The 27,635-nt window shown below is 48.4% G+C and overlaps 2 protein-coding genes across 3 annotated transcripts; both read left to right on the top strand.

Annotated features, from left to right (window-relative positions):
- The first annotated feature begins 130 nt into the window (after nucleotides 1-130).
- On the top strand, nucleotides 131-14,507 carry ACP6 (acid phosphatase 6, lysophosphatidic). The gene is made up of 10 exons (XM_078594096.1): nucleotides 131-493; nucleotides 1,955-2,083; nucleotides 2,713-2,843; nucleotides 3,591-3,670; nucleotides 5,024-5,111; nucleotides 6,729-6,855; nucleotides 7,026-7,126; nucleotides 9,295-9,372; nucleotides 10,248-10,419; nucleotides 11,014-14,507. Exons 1-10 carry the CDS (start codon nucleotides 299-301, stop codon nucleotides 11,197-11,199), a joined length of 1,287 nt encoding a protein of 428 aa, XP_078450222.1. The 5' UTR covers nucleotides 131-298; the 3' UTR covers nucleotides 11,200-14,507.
- A 1,057-nt stretch (nucleotides 14,508-15,564) lies between these two features.
- Nucleotides 15,565-27,401, top strand: LOC144718665 (mitochondrial import receptor subunit TOM70-like). Of its 2 annotated transcripts, none has more exons than XM_078594093.1 (12): nucleotides 15,565-15,930; nucleotides 17,441-17,614; nucleotides 18,062-18,188; nucleotides 19,167-19,276; nucleotides 20,830-20,951; nucleotides 22,704-22,920; nucleotides 23,609-23,743; nucleotides 24,249-24,356; nucleotides 24,933-25,049; nucleotides 25,548-25,645; nucleotides 25,935-26,057; nucleotides 26,456-27,401. In XM_078594093.1, exons 1-12 carry the CDS (start codon nucleotides 15,604-15,606, stop codon nucleotides 26,607-26,609), a joined length of 1,812 nt encoding a protein of 603 aa, XP_078450219.1. In that variant the 5' UTR covers nucleotides 15,565-15,603; the 3' UTR covers nucleotides 26,610-27,401. The 2 variants fall into 2 exon arrangements, with proteins under 2 accessions (XP_078450219.1, XP_078450218.1); XM_078594092.1 differs by having other exon boundaries at nucleotides 17,438-17,614.
- The last annotated feature ends 234 nt before the right edge of the window (nucleotides 27,402-27,635 follow it).

Below are 27,635 nucleotides of genomic sequence, written 5' to 3'. Positions count from 1 at the left end.
GTCGGTGTAGAGGGGGCGTGGTCAGGTGTAGAGGGGGCGTGGTCGTCTACGAAGGGGGCGTGGTCGTGGGTGGAGGGGGAGGGGTCATTGGGGGGGTGGTTACGCCGGGCGCCGCCGCTACCCCCGCCGCAGACATCGTGGAGGCCGCCACCGCCTCGCCACGCACGGCCCGGCGCCTCCAACCTCGCGCGGGTTAAAGTAGCGAACGAAACCAACGAACGAACGTGAACTCGCGCGAATCACCCCTCTTCCACAGGCGACAACACACGCGACTGAAAGCCGAGGCGAGTCTACGGCGATGGCTCTGCTGCTGAAGGGAGTGTGCGTGGCGGCTCCGGTCGCGTACGCCGCGCGGCGCCTGTGGTCGCGCCCGGCCGAAGCGGAGCCCGCGGCGGGCGAGAGCGGTGGGGAGCGCGCCCTCATCTCGCTCGTGCAGGTCGTGTTCCGCCACGGGGCGCGGACACCGCTGAGCCGCGTCTCCCGCCTGCCCGAGGTGAGCGAGGGGGGGTCACGGCTCGGGCTTTGGTGGCGGTGTAACCGCACCGGGGCCCAGGCGCTGGGGCGGCCAAGTCGGGGCGAGGGGCAACATTGGACAAGGACTTTGGTGGTGGTGTGTTTAAGCATTGGCATGGGGGGGGGCGAATAAGCTACGCCACTATATTGGGTGATTTGTTGTTGCGAGTGCTGCAGCGTGGAGATGGATGTGGCCCCGTGGTTTGGAAGTGTGGCCGCTGTGGTAGTTTGCTGCTGTTGCTGGTGGTGGCGGTGCTGCTGCTGTTGTTCTGTGTCGGCTGTGCGGGATGGAGAATGGTTTGGTGGGGGGGGGGGTCCTTCTTGCTTGGCACGTGGGTCCGCTTTGTGGCCCACGTAACGTGGAGTGCGACACGTGGGGGTTGGGGGGGTGATGCGCGCGACTTGTAAGGAGCAAAGTGAGTGGATGTGGTCTGGTGGCGCTTGTGGACGAGGAGTTGGTGGCTGCTGGTGTTGAATTTACCTTTTTTTAATCACAAGCCATCCAGTTTTGAGTTTACATTGAAGTGAGCTCTGCAACAAATGTGAGCCGTTAAGATGCCAGAATGATGTAACCAGGAATGTTCTTACATGCTGGTTCTGTTCGTGGTCACCTGATGTCTTGTTCATACCTCAGTGGGCTTTACCTGGTAAGATAAAACAACACATTTACTTTAATTCGTGTGTTTTTAAGTGATTTGTTTACCTTATCCTACACGTTGCACTCCGACCTTGTTTTCATATTGTTGTAACTTTCTTACCCGGCTCGAGTGGACATTTGTAAAAAGCAAAAAAGAGCTTTGTAGCTCATCGGATTTTTCCAGTATAACTATACATTGTGATTCTGTATCCACGACCACTGGGAAACGGGTCTCTGCCAGGATAAGCAGGGGGTGGGCATGGGTCTGTATGCCCATGCGACGTGGGGCCACGAGACTCAATGTCTTTGGTGACTTCCACTCCGTTTCCACCACCCCCAATTCCTCTCCTGCCCAAAGTATGGACCATGTTAGTAAAACTACCGACTGCAGTGTGCGCTCCTTCAAAATGGCCTCAAAGTGCACGTAGCCTGGCACAAGCGCCATGGCCGACGTCTTAGTAATAATAAATTAGACGTACATTGTAGCGCTCATCATCCTTGGATCACAGAGGGTTGTACACAATATGCATGAAAATAAAAAGTAAGCATTAAAACCCATCAATTTAAATGTCTAATAATAGTAGTCAAATTAGGTGAAAGCATTCTTAAATAGGAATGTTTTACAACATCTCAAGTCACAGCCCAATCCCTGATGTCTTTTGGCAAAGCGTCCCAGAGTTGATGTTGCTGATGTTGAGGTGCAGAATTTACGTCGTGGATTGCAACCCCTTGATGTGTCTCCCAAATACAGCAATCGTTTTGCGTGCCCCCCCCTGTTATCGTTGCCGCCGGTTGTTCTCGCAGGTCGACTGGCCACCGTCCATGCTGGAGGCCCCACCGAACACGCTCTTCCAGTACGAGGTGACGGACCTCAATGGGGGCAAGCAGCCTTCATCCCCCCTGGAGGACTCGTACCAGGCAAACCCTCTGCCGGTGCGTTCGCGCCGGTGCTGTCTCCGCACCGCGCTCCGTGCTCAAATTAATGATTGACTCGCTATCACTCTGCCACTGATTTACTGAAATGTGTTGTATTTTCTGGGCATCCCTTGATGAAGTTTAGTGGGTGTACGATTTAACACGTAGGCTTTCGCGACCAATATCATCCATAAGAGGTTTTTTGGGTTAGATCTCGTAAATATATAAAAGTGTTGTTGAAACCCGCCACCACCCGACACAGCCAACTAGTAAGGGTTGTCACGTACACAGAACATGCCAATTTGTCACTAGTACAGCACACCGGTGTGTTGGAGAGCCAAGCCACAACATTTACAATCTGAGTACGACGTTGCGTCAGTAATTACAACTCGCTTCATCAGGCGACAGCCAGATTTGTGGAGAAGTCTTAACTGTTTCGTTCCTTATATAGAGGCGTAGATGTGGTGACCACGCTTCTGCGCTCTTGCGCCAAGTGTGGGGGGGGGATTACTGAGCTCTTGCGCCAAGTAGGTGGGGGTTACTGAGTCCCCACCCCTCCACTTGGCGCAATATCTGTATGTACGATATCTGTATGTACGATATCTGTATGTCGATTTTAGCCGGGATGTTGTTGCGTTGTCTTACAGGGCGGGTGTGCGCGAGGCCAGCTGTCCTCGGTGGGCATGCAGCAGTTGTACGAGCTCGGCGTACATCTGAGGGAGACGTACATCAACGGGTGTGCTCTGGTGTCGCACACCTACACACCCAGCCAGGTTTAGTGAGTATAGCATGTTGCAGCATGTCCACACTAAGCCACGTTCCGCATCACAGGGAGTCTACACCCTAACAACAACAACTAACAACACAAACAAAAGCAAACCCAGCAGCACAGCACCCCCACACCTTGCTGTATATTAAACCTCACACAACATCAATGCACACACCACTGGATTGGTGGATCACGTGGCTTTTTGAAACTCCTAAACCCGCTTGGCTCGAAATGGTGGCTAGGAAATGGCAGTAGACTGAGAGGATTCTTGATTCTATCTGGGAGCACCTTTGACTGTTGGATTTTTTTCTTGATGTGACAGTTTGGAAACATGCTTCCTAATGTCAGTTGGCCAATCAAACCATTTCTGAATACTGAAAGAGTTTATTGAGACTCAGTGAAGTTTTGATTAAATACAGCATATTATTATACCCACACCTCGCATCAAATCACACCCATCACCACACATCATGACGAATCAAGCAACACCACATTCGTGAAGTTAATCATGCTTTGTACTGATTTTATCTTGGTGTGGTGGTATGCTTTGGTGTTTGGTGTGTTTTACGGCTGTGTGTTGTTGTGATGGTGCATGGTGATGCAACGGGGGTGTCGTGTGTGGTCTTACGTGTGGTGGTTGAGTTTTGTCGTGGCGTGTTGGTCTGGTGGTGTATGTGATTTTATTTTATGTTGAACCGTGGTGGGTGTTTCTGGTGTGTGGTGGTATTGTTGTGTGTTGGTGGCATGTCATTGTAGTGTGCGCTCCACCAATACGGCTCGTACAATTGAGTCTGCACGGTGCCTCCTGGCCGGCCTCTTCCAACAGTCGCAGCACGGTGAGCGCCATGTGTGAGAGAGAGTGTGCTTCTGAAGGTGCACCTAGCCTGGCACTTAGTGGTGAATGGCGGGTATTGATATTGGTGCTTCTCAGGGAGTATGTGTGTCTATAATGGAAGAAGTGCTTCATCTAGTTGAATGAAAGTGGCAGGCCCATTCTCACCATTTATCATTCAAAAACGAATTAGGTGTTTTTGGGCTCTGATGCTCTGCTCGTGATCATTAAGCATCTTTGCGATGGTTGTCAGGCCCAGGTAAAGCTTCATGACTGAGAGAAATTCACTGCTTATCTTGGGTTTGTTCTAGGGGTCGGCACGGTTTGGCTCAAACCACCAAACCGCGGTTTGAACCGAACCAAATCGGTTTGGTTTGGCTCTGTTTGAACTGGTTCGGTTTGGTTTGGGGCTACGAAAACCGACTCGGTTTGGCTCGGATAGGGTGGAACCGGCTCAAACTAGTTTGGTTCAAGCCAACTTAAGAGGTTTGGTTTAGCTTAGTTTGGTTTGGTTTTGGTTTGGTTTGGTTCAGTCGTCGCTGGTTTGGTTTGGATTGCTCAATTTGAAACCAGTTTGAGTCGGTTCAAACCGTGCCGACCCCTAGTTTGTTCGGAATATCCTCTGGCTCCTATAGGATTCAACAATGTGGTAAGCCTGTCATGGCTGTATCAGTGGAATTTACATCAGTTATGTATACAATGGGAGGCTAATAGATAACCATGTACGATCAAGAGATGGCACTATATTGTTCATCGATATCACGTATGCTGATAACCTGGTAATTGCTGTCACCTCTGAGAAAGAGTTGGAGACTCTGCTTCTGAAGGTGGAGCTTGCCACTAAGAGGTGGGAGGGACCTCACCTATCGATACCACCAAAACAAGCACCTACTTGGGTTCCCTGTATAGTTGAACGCTCAAACCCCTCCACTCTGAGTAGTGGGGTTGGTTATGGTGAGGATGTAGGAGGTCCTCTACCTGGGCAGTGTGCTCATGGCCACTTCTGGCTTGGTATCTAAGCTCTCACTCTGAATCAGTCATGTGTCACTATTGTTTCATCAGCTGTGTAACGTTGTGTGGAAGCGACCTGGCACTGCACGAAGCTTCTCGGCCATAATCATACTCTTAATGAATGGTTACGTGGCGAGTGCATTTTGAGCTCCGCTGCACGTACTGGTATAATAGTCGGCGGTGTGCAAGGATAGTGATTTTGTTGGTTAGTGGCGAACATGTGGCGAGTGGTGTGATGTGTGTTGCGAGTGGTTTTCGGTGTGCATGGTTGTCTGGCTGGCGAGTTGCCGTGCGCATGGCGAGTGGTATGGTGAGTGCGTGCGGTGGTGCGTGGTGTGAAGCGCAGAACCGGCTCGGATCCACGTGTCGCACTCTCTGGCGGAAATCCTCTACCCCAACATGCACGGCTGTCCGCGCCTCGGGGCCATATACCGGTGCGTGCCCTCCCCATGGGGGTGTTGTGACTTATTGTGATGTGCTGCACTGTGTCAGATTGAGAAGGGGTAGCATGCTGCCTAGAAATGTGAAGTTGGCGTAATGTTCTATGGTATGGGAAACTTTCTTTACTTGGGGATAAATAGGACTTTCAAATATCTTTCGTGGGCAATTCACACAGTAACACACACCTTGGTGTTATCTAATAATACTGGTAGGAACCCAATGGTTCCACCAGCCCACAGGGGATTATTGTGTCCGTCCGTCGTGCAGGGAAGGGCTGGGTGGGGAGGGAGGGGCTGGGAGGGTAGGGTCGGGAGGGGTTGGGTGGGGAGGGTGGGGAGGGGCTGGGTGGGGAGGGGCTGGGTGGGGAGGGTGGGAGGGGTGGGGCTAGGTGGGGAGGGGCTGGTCACCCCGTGGTGCCCTTATAAAACTCAACGTTTAACCTACTCACGCCGGCTTGTGCCCGCCCTCACAGTCGGGCATATTTGCGGAATACACCACGCCGCCGTTGACCCTGGCCATTGACCGAGCAACCCAACGTTCCTACCAGCTCCCTCCGCAGGAATGTGATAATTATGGCTCACCTTTACAGGTGACTGATTGCGGTGTTGCCATATTAACTAATATATTCAATTAACATTTTGCCTAGCCTTTATAGAAAAGCACTCGACTCGGAAATTAGGGATGTTGAATGATAACCAATAACCGTTTTCTAAATCAATGGCTGGTACAGAAAGTCGGAAGCCGCGAATCAACTCCAGTGGAATCTTGATTTTAAGCTTTTGTGACTGCAGGAATCTATACTCTTTGGTTTTTTCGGTAGAAAAATAATAATAGATCACGACGTTTCGATCGCCACACAAGCAGTGGAATGTTAGTGATGAAGGCACCAATTGGCCCACGTGACTGGACAATGGGCACGGTGGCCTAATTCACTGTGTGGTACATTTGACCTCGCTTTTCGGTTAGAAGGTAAAAGTGCAGCCTCGCAATTGTTTCCTTGCTCGAACCGCTGCTGGTGGAAGAGCCTCCGCTGGAGGGTATTTGGACTCCTCTTCACCGCTAACCAGACGTGTTGGAAGAGTTGGACATATACTCGCACTTGACCCCACCACGGACGACCTACCAATTTACTAACTTTGGTATACCTATTTATATTGCTGGATGGGCAGAAAGCCCTGGAAATTCAGAAACTTGCCCAAATATTTCAACTGCGATGCCGGGAGAGGGAATCGAACTGGTGACCTCTGGATTGTCCAGTGTTTTAATCTTCACACCACGGCACCTCCCTTCATTTCTCATTTGAAAGGGTAAAAATATTACATGTATCGCTAGAGACATTTGTATATTTGCGGCAAACCAGTTACCGCTTTTTACCGTTTCTTTTCATGCTCTTACCGCTCATACAAAACAACCGAGTTAGCCACCCTAGTAGAGATTGATGCAGTCATCCAAGCTGTCACAAAGCTGTATACCAGGTGAGGTACTTCACATCTCACCACCAGTGTTGCTCTTAAGGCCTCTCTGCCCAATGATCCCATGGCTCCTTGGCCAGTATGCATGTGTAATGTATTATTGCGTTATCCCGCGCCCCGTGGTCTGATCCTGTGCAGGCAGGGCTGGAATAAGTGCCCCGAATGGAAGTTGCTGGAGGAGCTGCTGCCACCTCCCAGTCCTCACGCCGCCCCAGAGTCTCCTTCCAACTTCGTCGCCATCAGGGACGTCATCGTCGCCAGAGAGGTGTGTGGCGGGGGGGCCCGCAGGCTGCCTGAAATCTCAAAGTCACCGTTTATATCCAAATTGTATTTTGCACTTACTGTGGTGTAAAGTTGGTTAGTAATTGTGTCGTGTGCGAAGGGTTGGGATGATGTGTGATTGTATGGGGTGGGTGTGTCTGTGGCGCGTTGTAGGCCCATGGTATGCTGGTCCCAAAGGAGCTGTTAAGGCACAGACATGTGATTGACACCGGAGCAGTGACCACCATATTGAACATCCTGAAGACCTCTCAAAGGTACTTCACTCACCAGAGCTGGCCGCGTGACTCCGGGGCTTGATGCAGAGTTTAAAATTCAAATGTATTTTCTTTAACCAGGTGAGAACTTAGGAGATCAGTATAGAGTCTAATTTGCAAGAGTGACCTGGGGAATTAGTCTGCCAGTAGGGGCGATGAGTCCATTAAATCGATTCATCAGAAAAGCATTGTAATTGACCTCTTTGTAAGTGCTGGGGCTCGTTTACAAATGGCAGTTGCCCCAACATCCTCCCTGGCAAAGCAGGGAAACCCCCCTCAAACCACGCTCACCATCACGTGGCTGATCTTGCCGATGACATCACCAAGCCCCGCCAGCATGAGAACAGATGTGACAATTTTTTTACCCCAACTCTTTTCATATCTTCTTGGTTCTTTCGGTAAAGTCACGTAGAAGGGAAATAATAAAAATAAAACATAAATAATTCTCACGACGTTTCGGCCACAACGCAAGCAGCCGTCCTCAAGTGAAGAACAGGTCTGTCGGAAAGACAGCGTCATTCATTCAGACGCTGGCTTTCCTTCATTCAGACGCTGTCTTTCCAACAGACCTGTTCTTCACCTGAGGACGGCTGCTTGTGTTGTGGCCGAAACATCGTGAGAATAATTTTATTATGTTTTATTTTTATTATTTTATTATTTCCCTTCTACGTGACTTTACCGAAAGAACTAAGAAGATGAATTCTAGATTTGAAGCTTTCGTGACTGCAAGGATTCATACTCTTAGTTCTTTCGGTAAAGTCACGTAGGTAAAAAATGAAATGAATAAAAATAAAACAATAAAAATCACGACGTTTCGGAGGCAACACAAGTCTCCGTCATCAGGTGGGACCGTCACAGCCAGATTTGCTGCATCAAGTGAGGCAAGGATTCAAGATGTAATCCCTTAAATGCAAGTTGAGGGGGGAGGAGAGGGGGGGAGCTCATCAGAATGTGGTAGCCAATGAATGGAACGTATCGGGAGGGAGGGGGGGCGGGGCTAAAAGAAGGCACGAAGTGCTACGTAGAACGTATCGAGAGGGGGAGGGGGGCGGGGCCAAAAGAATGCACGACCGTGGTACACGAGAGTCAACGGCGTGGACGTGGTTGTGCGCAAGCAACTACTGCTGCACACGCCAACGTATTGGACGGAGAGGGGGAGGGGAGGCCAAAAGAGAGTGTGGGGTGCAAGTGTACGTGGACATGTGTAAGTACAAGCACCTGTTGATACACATGATAGAAAAGAACGAAAATGCCCATGTTTATACCAGTGCTGGCTGAACAATAAAGAGAATACTGTACTCTCTTTATTGTTCAGCCGGCACTGGTATAAACATGGGCATTTTCGTTCTTTTCTATCATGTGTATCAACAGGTGCTTGTACTTACACATGTCCACGTACACTTGCACCCCACACTCTATTTTGGCCTCCCCTCCCCCTCTCCGTCCAATACGTTGGCGTGTGCAGCAGTAGTTGCTTGCGCACAACCACGTCCACGCCGTTGACTCTCGTGTACCACGTCGTGCATTCTTTTGGCCCCCCCTCCCCCTCCCGATACGTTCTACGTAGCACTTCGTGCCTTCTTTTAGCCCCGCCCCCCTCCCTCCCGATACGTTCCATTCATTGGCTACCACATTCTGATGAGCTCCCCCCCCTCTCCTCCCCCCTCAACTTGCATTTAAGGGATTACATCTTGAATCCTTGCCTCACTTGATGCAGCAAATCTGGCTGTGACGGTCCCACCTGATGACGGAGACTTGTGTTGCCTCCGAAACGTCGTGATTTTTATTGTTTTATTTTTATTCATTTCATTTTTTACCTACGTGACTTTACCGAAAGAACTAAGAGTAAGAAGATGAATCCCTGCAGTCACGAAAGCTTTAAATCTTTTCATATCATCCGAAGAGTCAATTACCAATCAGCAAAGTAACTAATTGCTTAAATAATTGGATATCCCAACTCTATAAATAATAGAGTTTAACTTATTTTGCATTTTCTATACAAATATTTATTTTTTCACGTGGGTGGAAATACTATGATGATCTTTGCACTCTTCTTAAATTGTATTTCTTGATGAAATTATACAACGGCATTGATATCGTTTGCCAATCTGTGGTGATGTTTTGTGCCTTTTGATTGGCTCAAATGTTCTGTGTCATGGTGTGTGCAGAGATGGCCTACAGCTCTGCATTGGACGTCTCCTTGACACGCTCCTCTCCAACATCGACAAGTATATGTGTGGGAAAATGTGAGCATCAACTCTCACCCCGGCATATCGCTCCAAACTAACTAGACACATTCAACAACAACACGACTCGTTTGTAAAAGAAAAAAACATATAAAAGGCAATCTGTTGGGTGTATACAGAGCACAAACAATATACTTTATACTAAAGCAAAAACAGAACCTCATATTTCTTAACAGCAATGTTTGAAAATAAATTTCCTTGTAAATACTTAGTATATAGATCCACTAATTGTGTTCCAACTGTTGGTTCTGTGTATTTATATACCCATAATTATTCCATTTGGTCCAGGAGCTTTCTGTTGAATGGGATACACTGTGTATATTAACACTGGTTTAACATTGGCAATATCACATAGTGTTATACTGCTTTTTAAAAATATTGGCAATATATATAACTGAATTTTGGTTTCTTGATGTTGAGACTTGAGAATAATATTAGGCGTCGTAGGGTAATCCAGGATTGTGTGCTTGGTATGACAGTGACATATATAAAGAGGAACACGTTCGTAGACATGCAAATTATGAACGGCGTGTTGACTTATAGTAATTAGCCTTGGGCAGGACACATAGCTAGAATAAATGATGACCAATGAACACCAGTTGTGTCCAAGATCACCACTGCACGGATGGACCAATGAGATCAGTTCATGTGCAGAAGCGAGATGGATTGTAACATCACAGAAGCATGTGGGCTGGTGCCAGCATAGGGAGGCTTTCATCCAGCAGTGTATAGGCAAGTGAGGAGGTGGGAGGCTTTGGTCCTGCCATGGGGCGGAAAGTCGTTTGGGGCTCTTGAACTACATGATGACGACAACCTTTGGATATGTCCGGTCGCCACAGCTGTGTGTCGTTTCTGTTTGGTGCGGTGCTGCGCAGGAAGGAGAACCTGGTGTTGTTTTCGGCACACGATACGACGCTGCTGCCGCTGCTGGTCGGCTTGCGTGTGTTCGACGGGCAGTGGCCACCGTTCGCGTCGCACGTTGCCATTGAGCTGCACGTGGAGCCGGTCTCCCGCCGTGCGTTTGTCCGCCTCGTGTACAACGGCAAGGTGAGCACGGCCGGTGAGTGGCCGGGCAGGCCAGCAGAGGCATCACCGCCACGGGTGACACTAGGTGGCGACGCCTTGGCATTTGGGTGCCACGGTGGCGAGATGTTAACTACCTCGCCTGGTATACAGGAGGTCGTGGGTTCGATCTCGACCATGACCCCTGAATATTTGGAGTTTGCATGTTCTCCCCGTGGTTGTGTGGCTTTTTCTCCGGGTCCTCTGGGTTTTCCCTCCACATTTAGAAACAGGCCTTTAGAGTATTTGGCTGCCATACAATTCCACACGAGAAGCCACTTTATTGCGCTATCATTTGTGGCCAGGTTGCTTCTGAAAAAGAGCTATATCGCTCAGTGGGACCTGGTAAAATAAAAAATAGTTTAATCTAGTGAAAGTGATTCAGCACTACCCTGGTGCTACCTGCTGACATGCTCGCACAATTTCCATCCACTCCGCAAAAATGCGCGCGCACACTCATCACCGTTGCTAGCGCTACACGATCGAAATTCCTGTCGACGCCACTGGGGGGTGCGCGGTGAAGGTGTGATGTGTGTTGTGTGACATGGTGTGGTTTGCTGTTGCGTGGTGTTGCTGCAGGAGCGCCGCATGCCGCAGTGCAGCGCCACCCTGTGTCCTCTGGAGGAGTTCCGCGCGGCTGTCGCTGACTTGGCTCTTTCGGCCGAGCAGTTAAAGCACATCTGTGACTTGGATTACAAGCCCACATCTCCTCCTCAGTCGCCACAGTCTACGTCTTCAGCACCGCCAACTACACCATCACAATAATCACAAACCCAGTCAACACTGTTAACATCAGCTCTGTCGACACTAACGCATGACTCGGCAACACAGTATAATTTCCATCGCAAGCGCCATCAATATAGCCATGAGCATGGTGCAAAACAGCATCATGAATATTAGATCATCAACACCACCACAAACAACTTTGCTTGTGTGCTTGCCAGGTTGGGACGTCAGCCCCACATTTTGCAAACCCACACAAAAATTATTCAAATACGGCCATTTACTGCTTCCGTCGTCAACATCGTGCTTAGCAACGATCACCCTAAGTTCCTATGTTCATTCTAAGTGCGACGAGAAAACACATTTTATCCGGAACATCGACTAGACAGCCTCTGTTCAAGCCAGATTATTCCCGGAGGCTGAGGACTCGTGTCGTAGGCTGAACATAGATCCTCAGGGAGAAATCGACTGTAGCTTCTTGTTTATTATTGTTTAGCTTGTGTCCTTCCCCCGCGCCTCCAATTAGCAGCCGGGTTGGTTACGTATAGTGCGAAATAAGTTCAACATACGTACATTATCTTCTAACAAAATAAGTACCATATTCTGAGTTAAAGAATCTCCGCAAAGTGTAGGACGCACCCCAAATTGTAAGTTGTACAAATCTGGTCTCAGGTGCGCCTATCACGTAAGACGACTTTGCTTTAAAAGTCTTGGTTAAACGCGTCTTATAACCTGGAGACTATTGTACTTGCCGTTGCTCAAGAGCACATGGCAGTATGGTATTCGCATTCTATTTAATGAATGAACATTTAAAAACCTACTTTAAGTGCTGATCTCTCAGTTGAGTAGGTAGATCTGTGCAGTAGGTTTGTTTCTGCACGTGGCTTTACGTGTGGTTTGGTTTGGCTTCTGCGCTTATATGGTCTCCACCATACAGGGTACATTTCCCACGTGGATGCATTGCGATTGGAAGAGGGACGAACATGATGTGCAGTGTCCCTGTCAATTATATGAGGAGAAGAAGAAAGTCATCAAATCAATTGGAGGTTGAAACAAACATTAACAGATTTTAATTAAATATATGAAAAGGTATGTCCACTGTAGTGAGACAGGTGTTGATACTTTATGCAGTCATGTTTTCAATCTCCAATCCCCCAGGAAAATGTTTTTATGTAGATTAGTGATTTTTTAAGTCTTTAATTTCATCTTCACCAAAATGTTGTTTACAGCTTGTGGCATTGACAGAGAATAAGCGATAAAAAGAAGTAGAAGCGATGTTCATCTAAACTGAAGACATCAAATGCCACAATATTGATAACATTTAATCATGCTTTATTGAGGAATTTAAGTTAAACAATTAGCCTTAGGAAACGTGTGTGCAGACTAATCCAGTTTTGTGCTTAGTTGCAGCATTCACTCGCCTTGAATATAAAGGTGCAGCCCTGAAATTCTCGTTCACGACACAGCTGGTGAAATGGTTTCCAGTTAGGGCAGTTGAATGCAACCAATGCAAGAGGGCAGTAGACGCTGCATGGATTGCAGCAACACCGCCAGGATGTACATGGATGGCGCATTCGTGATGGTTTGAAATTCGCCAAAGTCGCAGGACGGCGATTTTTTTATCTTTAATTTGTAGAAGGTGCACGTGCATCTCCCATGTTGCTTTCGAGGGAGGTCCAGTAGAAGGAGCTGTAAATAGACCCTCTAGGTCAGTGTTCTTCATTAGTTTTCAGAGGAGAGGGGGGGTACTTTCGCCAATAAGACGAGTGTGAGGACTGCGACACATTTGAAACCATTGGCTTAGACCGCATGGTGGGGTGTTTTCACATTTGTGTAATGTCGGGGGCCGCACTACAGGCCACCAGGGTCCGCCAATGGCCTGCATACCTTGCAATGAAGAACACTGCGCTCGATGGCATTTTGGCCAACGCTTCCATGGCCAAATGTCTTTGAAGAGGTGGGAGCACCCACACGTTCCCCTATTTCCTGTGACCTGCCACTTGTGTACCCATTTACTGCTGGGTGGACAGGGATACTTAAAAAAAAGCTTTTTTTCCCCTTTACTGCTGCACCGATAGATAGAACCAGTGACCTCTGGATAGCAATTCCAGTGTGCGATAAATGACACCATGGCAACACCGATAGGCTTTAATTTTAGTGCTGCTGTTATTGCTCAACAGCAACAGAGGGTGCTTGTGAGATGCTGCTCTGCAACGGCCACGAAACAGTGATACTGCTTATGGCGACATGGCATTAGCTAGACATGTGATGACATAATCCTTGTAACATTCCTAGGATTAATTTTCTTCATTATTGTTTACAAGTTGAAATTTACATTGTTTTAATTTACCCAGGTTTTTAAGCTTTCTATTGTGAACAGAAATGAGTTTGCACATGACAGTTGTACATGACAGTTTGATTATGGTGTGTCATTTACATGGCACGCCAACTTCTGCCAAACCGAAGCTGAAATTACGTGCGATTCTTACGACTTTGAAATTGTGCATTAAAGTCAAAACCATTTTACATTATAAAAGGTCTCCAAAAATACAAGTTTACCAGGTTTCTCTGTTAGTATTGACACATCAATGGGCTCCTGCGTGTTTGTATCAAAGTAATTCTCAATATAATCGCAATCAACAATGCATTCTAATGTTTACTGGACTGTTTACCATTCACGAGACACTTTTTTGTAAACATGCAGCTAATTGTAAAATCTAAAAAAATCAATTAATGACGTTTTAGTCAATGGGCTTGTCCACATTTCCCTCCCCCCCCCCCCCCCATGCTCTTTAAAGCAAGGATTTAAATCTGATACATTGTAAGAAATTTTCAAATTACATTTATGTGGATACTTGGCTCAAAAAGTGTACGTTAATGTGCATGTCACAGCCTATTCCACTGAATGTGGTTTGGAATCCTGGTGTTGAGAAACATTTTTGTAATGCACTCAAAAACAATTAATGAATTCAAAGTTGGTGCTTATCTGCGTTGGCAGTCCTGAACAAGTGGTTTCCATTATGCATCACTATGTTAGAGCTGTGAATTCAACACTCATGCTCCGTTTGTTTCATTTCAGCTCTAAGGGCTTACTAAGTATGCATAAAACACTCCACTTGCTCAACTGAATAATTGGAGAGTGCCATTTGTATTCCTTAAGAAGGCATCTTGAATAGTGTAAAGCAAATTAACTCATGGTATGATGACTGGGGAGGCCTTATAACAGTGGATGGATAATAGTCGTTGGTAAATGATTGTAGTTTTAACTTGGTGGTATTGGCATGGGAAGCCGAGCCAGAACAACACGCTCATTTTAATCGCAAATTAAAATTGTAGCAGTGCACATGGTACGTGTTTATCCGTGTACTTTCTGTATGAGTGCTTTTTAATTTAATGGGATATTGATCCATTGTTTTTGACATTACATTTTCAAGATGTATATATTTTTTATAACGGGTAGTTTCTTGCAAGATTCTGTAATGTTAACACCGATTATCTCATCGCCATGTCTGGAAATATTTATTTCCGTTTATTTTGTGGCAATACTGTAGTTCAAATGAATGTGAGTGAATTACAATGTTTTAAACAAATTGGTTGGAAAAATATGCCTTTCACAAAGGTGAGAAAAAAGGTTCGTATATATATTTTTTGCACTGGTAGCAAATCTAAAATGTTTCACAATGTAACTGAAATGTTTAATAAATCCATGTCTCCGAGGAGAATAATGCTCATTGTGTCAGTTCTAAAGGACCCGTCAGCCATGTTCTATCCGTTGCTGGATGAAGCGATCACCACTTCGTTACCACTCCCCACGGTCCAACGAAGCCACAGGCCATCTCGCTCCCCACACATGAGCTAATCTCATAACTTAATCTTCACGGAGGATATCTTGCCAATTGTTCCTCCCATGGCTGCCATTCCATTACACGTCTCCATTGTTCGCCGCTTGTTCGAGGTTCACCGTTCAAATGAAACATGTCGTTCACAAGAGGCCATTAAGCCCATTATATGCCGGTCTCATGGGTCAAATTTGCCAAATATGAAATGTCACCTCAATGGGAATATACAAAACATCATCGCCCCCTACTGCGAGAACTTGGCAGGACCCTCATAAAAGACCGTCACGAGACTCGCCGAGGCTTTTTTTGCGTGAGTAAATAAGCTTTGCAATAAAGAATAAGGAGGGCCATCCACCTTGAATAATTATTGACGCCATGAAACCCAACAACAAAAACAAGGCCCCTTGTCGAGCCATCCCAGAAACGTGGTCGCCGTGACAACGCCCCCTCCCAGAAACGTGGTCGCCATGACAACGCCCCCTCCCAGAAACGTGGTCGCCATGACAACGCCCCCCTCCCTCCCCGCCCCTCTCCCTCTCCGCCCCTCCCCCCCCCGCGCTCCCATCACGCACCGCGGCCCCGGCCCCTCCCCCCCCTCGCTCTCAGCATGGCGGCCTCCATGCCCGTGCTGGCTGTGGCGGTCCCCGCGGGCCCCGCGGTGTCCCTGGTGCCCGCGCCTCACCCCCCGAACCCCGTGCCGCTGTCCGCCTCGGGCCCCGGGCACGCCTGGAACTGGCGCGCCGCGCTGGCGGTCGGCGCGCCGCTGCTCGTGGTCGGGGCGGCCGCGTACTTCGTGTGGCGGCGACGCGCGCTCGGCAAGAGGCGCGAGCCCGAGGGCAGCGCCAGTCCGCCCGGGCCGCCCTCGCTGCCCAGCGGCAAGGGGGGCAGCGAGGCCAAGGAGAGCGAGGGCGAGGCGGGCAAGGGCGGCGATGAGGTGAGGAGGGAGACGGTGGTGTCGGGATGGCGAGGCGAGGCGTGAGAGGACGGGCTGCAGAGTGACAGGCGTGAGACTTGGTGCAGGGTGACAGGCGTGAGAGGATGGGCTGCAGGGTGTCAGGCGTGAGACGGGTTTAGAGTGTCAGGCGTGAGACGGGTGCAGGATGACAGGCGTGAGACGGGCTGCAGGGTGTCAGGCGTGAGACGACGGGCTGCAGGGTGACAGGCGTGAGAGCCGGTGGAGTGTCAGGCGTGAGACGCGCTGCAGTGTGACAGGCGTGAGACCTGGTGGAGTGTGACAGGCGTGAGATGCGATGCAGGGTGACAGACAGTGAGACGAGCCTTGGGACTCAGGAATGGCCTGTAAGGTCAAACACAGACGGCGTGTCACGCGGGTGTTTGAGCGATTGTCCGGAATTAGCCTCGAGATTCACTGCGCTCAAGATAAATTCATTAGGCGCGAGATGTATGCATTAGGCGGGAGGGTAAGCGCGTTAGCTAGAAGATTAACATCGTCTCGGTACTCCGACCTTCGGAATGAGAATACAGAGTATCGCGTTCGGCGTTAGTCCTGTTTGATACTTGATATTATAAAGCAGTGCTAATGAAGACGTTGGTTGAGTTTTATATCGTGGTTGAGTTTTATATCGTGCTTGTGCATCGCTGCCACAGCGGTAATTTATTTTAATTCAACCACAAGGTCAACTCAAACGCTTACCCCTACGCCACTCTTATTCGCCTTGAGCACAACCCCACAGCCATTTCCTCTTACCACAGCTGGCCCTCACGCCGCCACTATTCAATCTCTCGCATTGGCCGCACTCAAACGTGGGATGTTGGATGGAGCCGCGTGACGCTGGGCAGCAGAGATCAGGGTTTCTGGCTCCACAAAGCGAGCGAATTCACTTAATCCCATGGAGAAGGTGGATTGAACGCATGTTGCTACTGCAACACCAAATGCCTCCCCACCGATGTCTGCTATGCGATGTGTTTGTAGTATGCTTTTTTTTTAACCAGGTGAGGTTCTGCCGAGACGCACCACCTCTGTTGATAGGGACACCTTCACAAATTGTGCTGTGTGCCACTTGGCCACCACCACAGGAGAGAGTGAACTGATTCTGCGCAAACCCTTCTAAACCGGCTCGGTCATTGTTCCTACAGTAACATTTATGGGTGCACATGCACCAAGCGAGTTCTGGGGGAAAATGTCGCTTCTTCAGCTGTTGGCCTGTGTGGCATTGCCACACAGCGACTTCAGGGGAATGGGAGTGAATTTGAAGTGGGGTGACAAGGACCCGTGTTGAGCAACCAACGAATCCAATTTCCGACCGAGGCTAGCGTCAATGGGAAATATATGAACACGACCATATGAGTACCTGGTAAGGTGCGTACACATAATCACTGGTGAGACAATGACTGCCTGGGCCTGGTGTTGGCCACACTCGATAACAACGCATGTCCCAAACAGACTACGTAGGTTACACAGAGGATATTTATCTTTGCAGCAGACCCCGCTGGAAAAGGCACATGCCGCCAAGAATCGTGGGAACCGACTGTTCAAGGCTGGGCGCTTTGCGGACGCTGTTCAATGCTACAGCCAGGCCATCACCCTGGGTGTAGGTGCCACCAAAGAGGAGCTCGCAACCTTTCACCAGAACCGCGCGGCCGCCCTGCAACAGATGGTGGGGCTACGTCACCGACACTTCCACTTGTACTACTCTCATGTCTGAAGAATGAGCCAAATATTTATTTACATTAAAATGGATTAGTATTGACAAAATCCTTTCATGTTAGTGCACCACCACCAATTCAGTTTCTTAATTTGACGTTTCTGTTCGTGAGGGAGTGTTACTGAGGAATGTTGTTTTGATTATTTAGATTTGGCTGCTATAAATTTCCACATGATGAGATACTTTGTTGAGCTATCATTTGTGGGCAGGTCACTTGGTAAAATAAATTTTTTTTAAATTTGTGGTTTGCTTATTTCCTATACATTGCACTCCTATCGTGTTTTTGGTATTGTTTGTTGTTGTAACTTTCTGACCCATCCCAACTGGACATTTGTGAAAAAGTGCTTTATAGCTCATCACATTCCTCCAGTCTAAATAAAGATTCTGATTGTTTCTCAGGGAGACTGGGACGCCGTGCTGTCTGACTGTGACCGTGCGCTGGAGCTGCACCCACGTTACGTGAAGGCCCTGCACCGGCGAGCACGCGTGCACGAGCAGGCCGGCAGGCACGCCCTCTGCCTGGAGGGTACACCATACACACACACACACCATGTGAGATGTATACACAACACACACAACAATGTTGCACTCATTACACACAAACTTGCCACAAATGAACCACAATACCATGGTAATCCCGTCAAGGATCATAAACCATCACGCAAACTCCGGTCATCCTCACAGTGGTTTTTGGCTAGCCATCGAAGGTCACTGCATCGCGTGCTTTCAGATGCGCTTCTGCGGCCGTCTGGAACGCGCTTCCTTCCGATATTCGGAAACCACTGGAGCTATGCACTTTTAAATCTAGATAGAAAACTCATTTCTTTAGAACTGCTTTTTGTACTTGGTTTGTTCTTCTCCTGTACCCCCGATTAGCATGGTTGGCTACGTATGGTGTGAAAGAAGTTCAACATACATACATAGATACACAACACACAGTACACGCATAGACATCCCAACAGTTGGCATTCACCACTAAGAGAATGGCATGGTCACTTTGAGGCCACATGAAGCGTTGGAATGTTCGCTGACAGAAGGTCACGTGACAGATGTAATGGTTAACTGACTGGGATAACTGGCTGATAACTTAAGCTCCTCACTGTTTTACAAAGGCAAATGCATGCAAGATACACACCATATGCACCACAGGCTTACACTACACGCGCCCTTAATACATGCTTAAAATTGCGTGAGAATAACTGATTTCTCGTTTCAGCAAAGTATACTTTTATGGTACAATTAGGCTGATGAAATAGTCAGAACTGGACAAATGGGACTAAATAAATGTGAAAAGAAATAAAAAAAATTGCGAAGAATCGATTATTTAATTAAATCGTTACCCCTAGATTGTGACCGTTCTTCGAATCACCGGGGGTGAAGAATTACATCGTTCACATACCTTTTTCTGTAAAATCGTAGAGTTGTGATTTTCCTATGTTGTGGTGTGAAACATGACTGGTTTGTGGTACGGATTGGTGTAGTTTAATGTGGTTTGGTTTGGCAGATATCACAGCAGTGTGCATCCTGGAGGGATTTCAGAATCAGCAGTCCATGCTCATTGCTGATCGCGTTCTTAAGGAGCTGGGCCGCGAACGGGCACGTGAGCGATACAAGGTACAACCCGGCACCAGCGCACTACCCACCAACACACTGCACCAGCGCACTACCCACCAACACACGTCACTAGCGCACTACCCACCTACACACTGTACTAGCGCACTACCCCCAACACACTGCACCAGCGCACTACCCACCAACACACTGCACTAGCGCACTACCCCCAACACACAGCACCAGCGCACTACCCACCTACACACAGCACTAGCGCACTACCCACCTACACACAGCACTAGCGCACTACCCACCTACACACGTCACCAGCGCACTACCCACCTACACACGTCACCAGCGCACTACCCATCTACACACATCACTAGCGCACTACCCACCAACACACGTCACTAGCGCACTACCCACCTACACACTGCACCAGCGCACTACCCCCAACACACAGCACCAGCGCACTACCCACCAACACACTATACTAGCGCACTACTCACCTACACACAGTACTAGCGCACTACCCACCAACACACAGCACTAGCACACTACCCACCTACACACTGCACTAGCGCACTACCCACCAACACACTGCACTAGCGCACTACCCACCAACACACAGCACTAGCGCACTACCCACCAACACACTGCACTAGCGCACTACCCACCAACACACTGCACTAGCGCACTACCCACCAACACACAGCACTAGCGCACTACCCACTAACACACGTCACCAGCGCATTACCCCCAACACACAGCATCAGCGCACTACCCACCAACACACAGCACTAGCGCACTACCCACCAACACACAGCACTAGCGCACTACCCACCAACACACTATACTAGCGCACTACCCACCAACACACAGCATCAGCGCACTACCCACCAACACACAGCACTAGCGTACTACCCACCAACACACAGCACTAGCGCATCACCCACAAATACACAGTACCATTTTGTGGTGTTCCCTGTAGGGCACACCACCTTGTGTGAGGAATCTTCGACATCATTAAACATTGTGGGGTACCACAGCACCCAGAATTATGACACTATCTCACACTAGACAACTCCACTATTTTGTATAATGGAACATAATGTGTGTCATGACATGATGTGCCTCTTGTGCAGTGCTATTTTTATGTATGCATGGTGCACGTTCACATTTAAAGAACGCAAAGTTATTTTCGAGTATTTAGCCTTGTCTGCTTTTGTATATCTCTCCCTGTTTTTTGTGTGCGTGTCTATTCCTCTTTTGTGTGTTTCCGTGTTCATCTTGCTTCACGTGTTTGTCTCTGTGTCTTTGTGTGTCTCTCTACCTCCCTGTCTTTAGGGCCCTTTGTCTACACAGGGTTCCACTTGGTATTGTGAGGGCTCTGCTCGTGTGTAATACATCAGTGTGGGTAATTGTGCATGGTTTGAAATGTATTACACAGTGCGTATAAAGTGTTGCTTATGGCGTGTAATGCAGTGTCCTATATAATGTTGTGTGTTGTGATGTGTGTATTCGAACCATAATGGTTTTATGACACGTGATGTTATGATGAGGGTATGGTGACACTTGACGGTATTATGCAATTATTATTATTTTTCACTGTGCAGGACCGTGAGCCAGTGTTTCCTTCAGCCCAGTTCGTGCAATCCTACTTCAATTCCTTCAACGAGGACCCCACCCTCATCTCCGAGACCGATGGCACAAACCCCATCCAAGATGGCGCTCCCAGGTTGGCTGGTGTGATGTCCGGTGTGCCCTGCAGCCAGTATGATGAGAAAATCCCATCGCAACGGAAACTTTATTGCAGGCTGAAAACAAATATATTTAACAACAACACCCGCCATTCGATACTAAGCGGCAGTGACATCACCACGGCGCTTGTGTCAGGCCAGGTGCACTTTGAGACCATGTGAAGTGTCGAAGGCTTGCTGACAGGAGGTCACGGGACAGACCCCGGTGTCATGGGTAGACTGACTGACAGATGATTGGCAGATGTACCAGCTGTGCCCCCAACTATGCCAACTTGCTGTAGGTAGTTTAGCCGCCCGGCGCTCCGCTCATTGATGTAAACGTCGCTCCTCTGCCCTCCGTTAAAGGGCGACTGCCTTCAACTGACTTAACAACATGCACACAACACACGTGCGTGTGTGTGAATTGCATGTATAAAAGCGCTGAGCCTTATCCAGACCACCCTGTTCAAAATAACTGAATGTGTGTCTTTTTTGTTAATTAAACCACCAACTCAAACATTGATGACTGTACTGATGAGGCCTAATCGGGACAAAACCAGTCAACAGTTGTGTCTTTGGTTCACTGCTACCCATTTGGAGAGCCAGATTTTCTCAACTATTCGAGTAATTGGCCTAAACAACAAAACAACTACGTGTTCGGTTCTTTCGAGCTGGTGGTCTGGATAAGGCTGAGAGCTTTTGTACATGTAATGCGATCTTACGCTTAAAGTTTGTGAAGTTAATGTTATTAGTGTGGAATCAATTGATGGGGTGGCTTTGAAGGTTCAGGGGTCTATGGATTCATCCATAACTGACAAGAATGATCAATTCCTGTCTTGGTTGCTGCGCTGACAAGATGCTACACACTTATGCATCCTCTCCATCTGCATAGAGGCGGAAAAACCAGTGGCTTTGGTCATACAACAGGTGCATCTCAGTGGCATGAGAAGATCTGCAGATGGGCGTATTCTCAGCAGGCTGGCACCCGTCAGGGTTAGCCTCTGTATAGCACATTTGTGAACAATACTGCTGGACACCTGAGGACACTTGCTATTCAATGACTAAGTTCAACGAAGCAATGCTTTAAACCTCAAAAGGGCATTGGGCATTGACAAATCAGCAAAATCCAAATGAGTACAATGGAGTGTTGGTATGGTTACCATCTAGTTTGCTATACAAAACCAATATTACAGGGTGTTTTCTATGATCCATCATTAAGCCTGGGTCACGTCTCATTGTTGCTTCAATACCCAAGGGTTAGAGTGACACAATCACCTGGTGATGATTGGAGGCTGCTCTAGTGTGTTCTTGCGTGCGTTTGGGTGGTTTCATGTGTGCAGTACGCGTGTGCGTGTACATGCGCTCACAGCACTTGCCTCAACAGGACGCCATGGTGGCTTGATGTTTACTACCTCGCCTCATATACAGGAGGCGTGGATTCGATCCCAACCTTGAGGCCTGTATATTTGGAGTTTGCATGTTCTCTCCGTGGTCGTGTGGCTTTCTCTCTGAGTCCTCCATTTTTCCCTCCACATTTAGAAACATGAGTTTGGAGTATTTGGCTGCTGCTATACATTTCCATGTGATGAGCCACGTGGAAATGTATCGCATTTGTGGCCAGGTCGCCTCTGAGCTATATAGCTCAGTGGGCCTTACCTGGTAAAATAAAAATCGTTTAGTTAAGTTTTTTAGTCTGTTAAGGCTATACGGGGGATCTTTATCTTTGCTCCTGCGCGTGTGCTTGAGTGCAGCTCCGCGTACGAGCGGGCCTGCGAACGCGTGCGTGCCGGCGATTACACGTGCGTCATCGCGCTCTGCGACGAGGAGCTGGGCGACGGCTCCGGCGAGGGCCCTTGGGGGCCCAGGGCGCAGCTGCTGCGCGCCACCTTCCAGCTGCTGTCGGGCAGCGCGGTGGCCGCACAGGTCGACCTCGACCAGCTCATCGACAGCGAGGCCGTGCCAGTTAAGGTGGTGGTGCCTCCCGTTGTTGTGTGTCAATGTCAGTTCCTTGTGTTAGTGCATCCATGGTTGCTCACTCGATGTGGCTTTGTGTGTTTGTTTATTCAAGCATATTGCACCTCTGTTACTGTATCACTCACTGTGCTTGTTTAGGCGCTGTGAACACCAAACCTGAAAAGTGAACACATTTTTTAATGGGACCTGACTGAGCTCCAGATCTCGGGTCAGAGGAGAGTTATGATTATTGAAAGAGCTCATACTAATAGTAACTAGTTGGCTACTAAGGTTGGTCAGTGGCCAGGCTAGTGCTCATGGCTGGTTGGGTAGTTATAGTTAGGAGTAGAGATAGTTTGGTAGGCTAGTGTACTCTGCCTGTAAGCTCTTTATTCCAACAATAACACCGTGCAATTAATATTTAAAAAAATATAACAGGTGAAGTTTTGGGTAATGGGCCATTTTCACGGCACGTTTACATTCCAACCACTGGCCTTTTCAGTTTGTGGCCTTTTTCATGTAGCTTAGAGCACTACACAACGCTGTGTTGTATGCTGTGTGTTGACCCGCTCGTATGTTTGGATATTTTGTTCTCTGTTCTCTTTACATCTCGGAGACTCGTTGCCACTGTTTCTGTGAGTCCCCTTGCTTTCACGTCCGTGAGCGTGGTGCGTGTTATGAATCTGACGTACGTTGTTCGCAGGTGCGCGTGAACGCCCTCATCAAGCGCGGTAGCATGCACATGCAGTCGCAGGATGTGGCGCGCTCCGTGCAGGACTTTGCCCGTGCCCTGGAGCTCGACCCCAACAACGCCGACGTGCACCACCACCGCGGACAGGTGACAGCCCCACGGCACCACTACTATCACGTCTGTAGTGGCAGTCGTGGTGGCCTATCTCACAAATTACTGTATTGTTCGGATTATAAGACCGTCCAGAAAGTAAGATGCAACACAAACTTGTGCCCATGTCAATATAGTTTTACACATATGGTCTGGTACCCACACACACACACCTACTGGATTATAACATCCACCCACCAAATGTTGCTTTAAAATACACGAGAAAAAAGCATCTTATATCTCGAGAATATGGTAAGAATTGTAAAGATAAAGGAAGATTCAACCAGAACATAAACAGCTCTTATCTTGTTGTTACACACCTAGTTTGTGTGTGTGTCTCAGGCTGCCTGGCAAGAGCTTGAAGTTTCGTGATGAATATGAAAAGAATGCTTTTAAATGATCGTGACTTGGTGTGAGTCACCGTGACATAGGTGTGGTGTGGGGAGGTGTGACTTGAGAGTGACGTGGTGTGGGGTGATGCGACGGGGTGTGTTTGTTGTAGCTGCACATCCTGCTGGACCGCGTGGACGAGGCGATGTCTGACTTTGAGGAGTGCGTACGGCTCAAGCAGGACTTTCCCCTCGCACGCGCCCAGCGTTGCTTCGCTCAGGTGCGCACCTCACTCATTACCACGCTCGCCACTCACCACACTCACCACGATTACACTATGCTCGCTACCACCGCCACTGTCCACCACAACCACACTCACCAGGTCCGCACTCACCTCATTCATCACCATCACATTCGGTCAACACATTGATCACCACTGTATCTCACTCACCAAACACCCACCAGCTCCACATTCAACATGCTCTTCATCACTACAGCTCACTTAACAGCTCCAGATGCTCAACTTGCACATTCACAATCTCCCCTCTGAACACCATTGTACCACACTGGCAACCCGAGTTTGATTTCCGCTCATGGTCAACATCGGTGACGAATATTTGAATCGGTCCTAGGCCTCCCCGAGGTCAATTCGGCCTCAAATTAGTACCTGGTGCTGTGTGTAAACATCACAACTCGGGGGACAAAGGTGGCCGGGTGTGATGCTGGCCACTCAGCCCCTTCATAGGTGCTCGCAAACAGCACTTCTGTTAAGTGCAAGTCTGTTAAGGCTATAGGGGGGATCTTTGTCTTTGCTACATTGCTCTCATGCCACTGTCCGTGCGCTGTGCTGGCGCAGTACCGGGCAGCACTGTCCCACTCCAGTCCCTCGGAGATCCAAGCATCCATGAAGGCATTCGACAAACTCATCCGCGACTGCCCCCGCTGTGCCGAGGCGTACGCGCTCTACGCACAGGTGTGTGTGTGTCCGCATGGGGCAGTGCTTCCACGAGCATGCAAAGTGCGTGTGTGTGAAAAGTGTGTGCGCCAAAGTTGTGGTGGCAGTATGATTACCGCACTGCGATGCGAACACGGTGACCTGGATTGGATCCCTGGCGGCAGATGACGTGAGTGGCAAGTAGAATCTGCACCTGTGTTGGGCCTCGCCTCGGGTCGATTGGTGAAGGCGCGCGTCAATATATAGCCTATTGTATTCAAGGTTTCATCTTCGCGGGCCTATTGGAATCAAAAGGTGTGCTTTCAATAGCCACCCGTTAATAAGTTACTCGTTGCTTCCACCTCTTATACGCAATGGTTCGTGGTGATGAGTGTTGACTTGCTATGGTGTGCTATCGCGGTGTAAACGTGATGACATCTCATGCGTAATCTAATGCGTGGTGGTATTGTGATGATACTTGTTTGCCTGTGGTGGTGTTTGCTTGTGTGATAACATGATTCGTTATGTGATCTCCAGGCCCTCACGGATCAGCAAATGTTTGATCGTGCTGACGAGATGTACGACTCCTGCATTCAGCTGGAACCGAACAACGCCACCACTTACGTGCACAAGGGGTGCGCACACCTTACCGTACCTCATCACACACCTCAAAACACCTCATGATGCACCGCACATGATAATGTAGTCGCGTCATACATTCTACAACACATATCGATCGCATCGGCACATACCACACAATACACACATCGCCAAGCACGCTAAAATACATCACAACATCCTGTTGTATTTAGTTTCACTTTAATTTACAGTTTAATTTTCAGTTGTGAATGGCTGTGCTGGTAGACGTGGTATTATATTGCGTGGCAGTGGTGGTGACTGGATGTGGTTGTGATTGTGCTTCAGACTCCTGCAGTTGCAGTGGAGGCAAGATCTGGATGCGGGCGTGCGTCTCATCTCCCGCGCCATTCAGATCGACCCCAAGTGCGATTTTGCCTACGAGACCCTCGGCACGATTGAGGTTCAGAGGTGAGGGAATGCACCAGTCCCCGTGTCATCAATGGACATGCTCTGATGTTAATTTGACATCTCCCTTGAATTATGCCGGTGTGATTGTGTAACATGTTAACTTAGTGTATGTGGTGTTTTTGGTAGGTCATTGTTTATTGTGATGTTATGTTGTGATGTTTTGATGATCGTGGTGTGGTGTGTGTTTGATGAGTTGGGGCGATGTAATGTGATTTTTTTACGCGTTTCGGTGATTGGTATGCTTGTTTTTTTATGTTTACATTGGTCATGTTGCAGTGTGTTGGTATGATGGGTTGGTAGTGGTGATGATGGTGTGGTGTGTTGTTGATGGTTTTGTGTATTGGCATGATGTTTTGGAAACAGTGCATGGTGGGTGATGCTTTGTTCTGTGGGCGCAGGGGTAACCTGACACGTGCAGTGCAGCTGTTCGAGGAGGCAGTGACGCTGTCCAAGTCTGAGATGGAGATGGCACACCTGCTGTCCCTGTGCCACGCAGCACAGGCCCAGCTCGCAGTCGCAACCAAATATGGGCTCGTGACGCCCAATGTCTGATTATGCAAACACTTCACCTCTCATGCCACGTACACACAACATCGCTTCTCGTCACCAAGTCTGATCGCACGCACACGCCACCACTCGCACCACACATATGCTACCCAACATCTGACTGTGTGCACGGCTAATGGCTCTCAACCACATTTATGCAGCTGAATAATCAGTGAGCCCCAATGTCCAGGTCTCTCCTGCCCCATTTTATGTTGTAATTAATTATAACATTTTTCAAGAGGACTCTACTTTGGCATTTTAGGCCAATTCCTCTTTCAGGAGTGCTGTCCATGTGGGAGAAAACCCACACATGGAAGGGGGGTTAACATCCAAAAGTCTACACAGATGAGTTCACAAGCCTACTTTGCCATATTACCATCTGATGGCCATATGACAGCCAGCCTGCCCAGAAGATTTAGTGTTTCACAAATGTATGTGATCCTCCAACTCGTGCCCAGAAAGCACTTGATCAAAGAAGCAACTCGTGCACACCTGCTATTCATCCGACCAAACATTATCTTGCGCGAACCACCACATGCTGCACCACCGCACATAGGCATCGTAACACACACGACATCTTGTCATACATCACACCAATGGACAGGTCGACAACACCAGATGCCATTGTAGGAAGCATGAGAATGTTATAATGTGAAAAAATATTTAGTTGCACTGTTAACATATCGCATCAGTCACGTCCCATAATGTTTATCCTGCATCTCTTGTGTGTAACCCTAGCAGTGTCTGTTTCCATTTGTGATATTACCACCCTCATAAAATCCTTTTCCGAACGCCAAACAATGAGCCATGTTTCTTAATTCCCCTTGCCTCTTCACTCAGCGGTGTAAATGGACACACTACATTTAGTTTATTGGCTGATCATGTTTGCGAGAAAGTGTGGGTTTTTTATTTCGTTGTGGAAGTGTAGGCCAATTACTCTGCAGAGGGGCTGTCTGGGGCTGTCTAGAACTCCCTAGTGGAGACATTTCCATTGATAGCATGAGCAAAGAATTGTAGGGCTGTAGCACTTTT

The sequence above is a fragment of the Lampetra planeri genome, chromosome 5 (genome assembly GCF_965212315.1).
Source record: "Lampetra planeri chromosome 5, kcLamPlan1.2.h2, whole genome shotgun sequence".
Classification (NCBI taxonomy): Eukaryota; Metazoa; Chordata; class Hyperoartia; order Petromyzontiformes; family Petromyzontidae; genus Lampetra; species Lampetra planeri.
The sequence above is the reverse complement of the archived record's forward strand: the minus strand, read 5'-3'. Positions and strand labels throughout refer to the sequence as shown.

What these genes read in the sequence shown, in the direction of transcription:
- ACP6 (XM_078594096.1), top strand. Translation starts at nt 299, where the DNA reads ATGGCTCTGCTGCTGAAGGGAGTGTGCGTGGCGGCTCCGGTCGCGTAC. An exon ending in CGCCTCGGGGCCATATACCG is followed by an intron (nt 5,112 to 6,728) that starts GTGCGTGCCCTC and finishes GATCCTGTGCAG; the next exon opens with GCAGGGCTGGAATAAGTGCC. An exon ending in ACGTCATCGTCGCCAGAGAG is followed by an intron (nt 6,856 to 7,025) that starts GTGTGTGGCGGG and finishes GGCGCGTTGTAG; the next exon opens with GCCCATGGTATGCTGGTCCC.
- LOC144718665 (XM_078594092.1), top strand. Translation starts at nt 15,604, where the DNA reads ATGGCGGCCTCCATGCCCGTGCTGGCTGTGGCGGTCCCCGCGGGCCCC. An exon ending in GCACGCCCTCTGCCTGGAGG is followed by an intron (nt 18,189 to 19,166) that starts GTACACCATACA and finishes TTGGTTTGGCAG; the next exon opens with ATATCACAGCAGTGTGCATC. An exon ending in CGTACGCGCTCTACGCACAG is followed by an intron (nt 25,050 to 25,547) that starts GTGTGTGTGTGT and finishes TGTGATCTCCAG; the next exon opens with GCCCTCACGGATCAGCAAAT.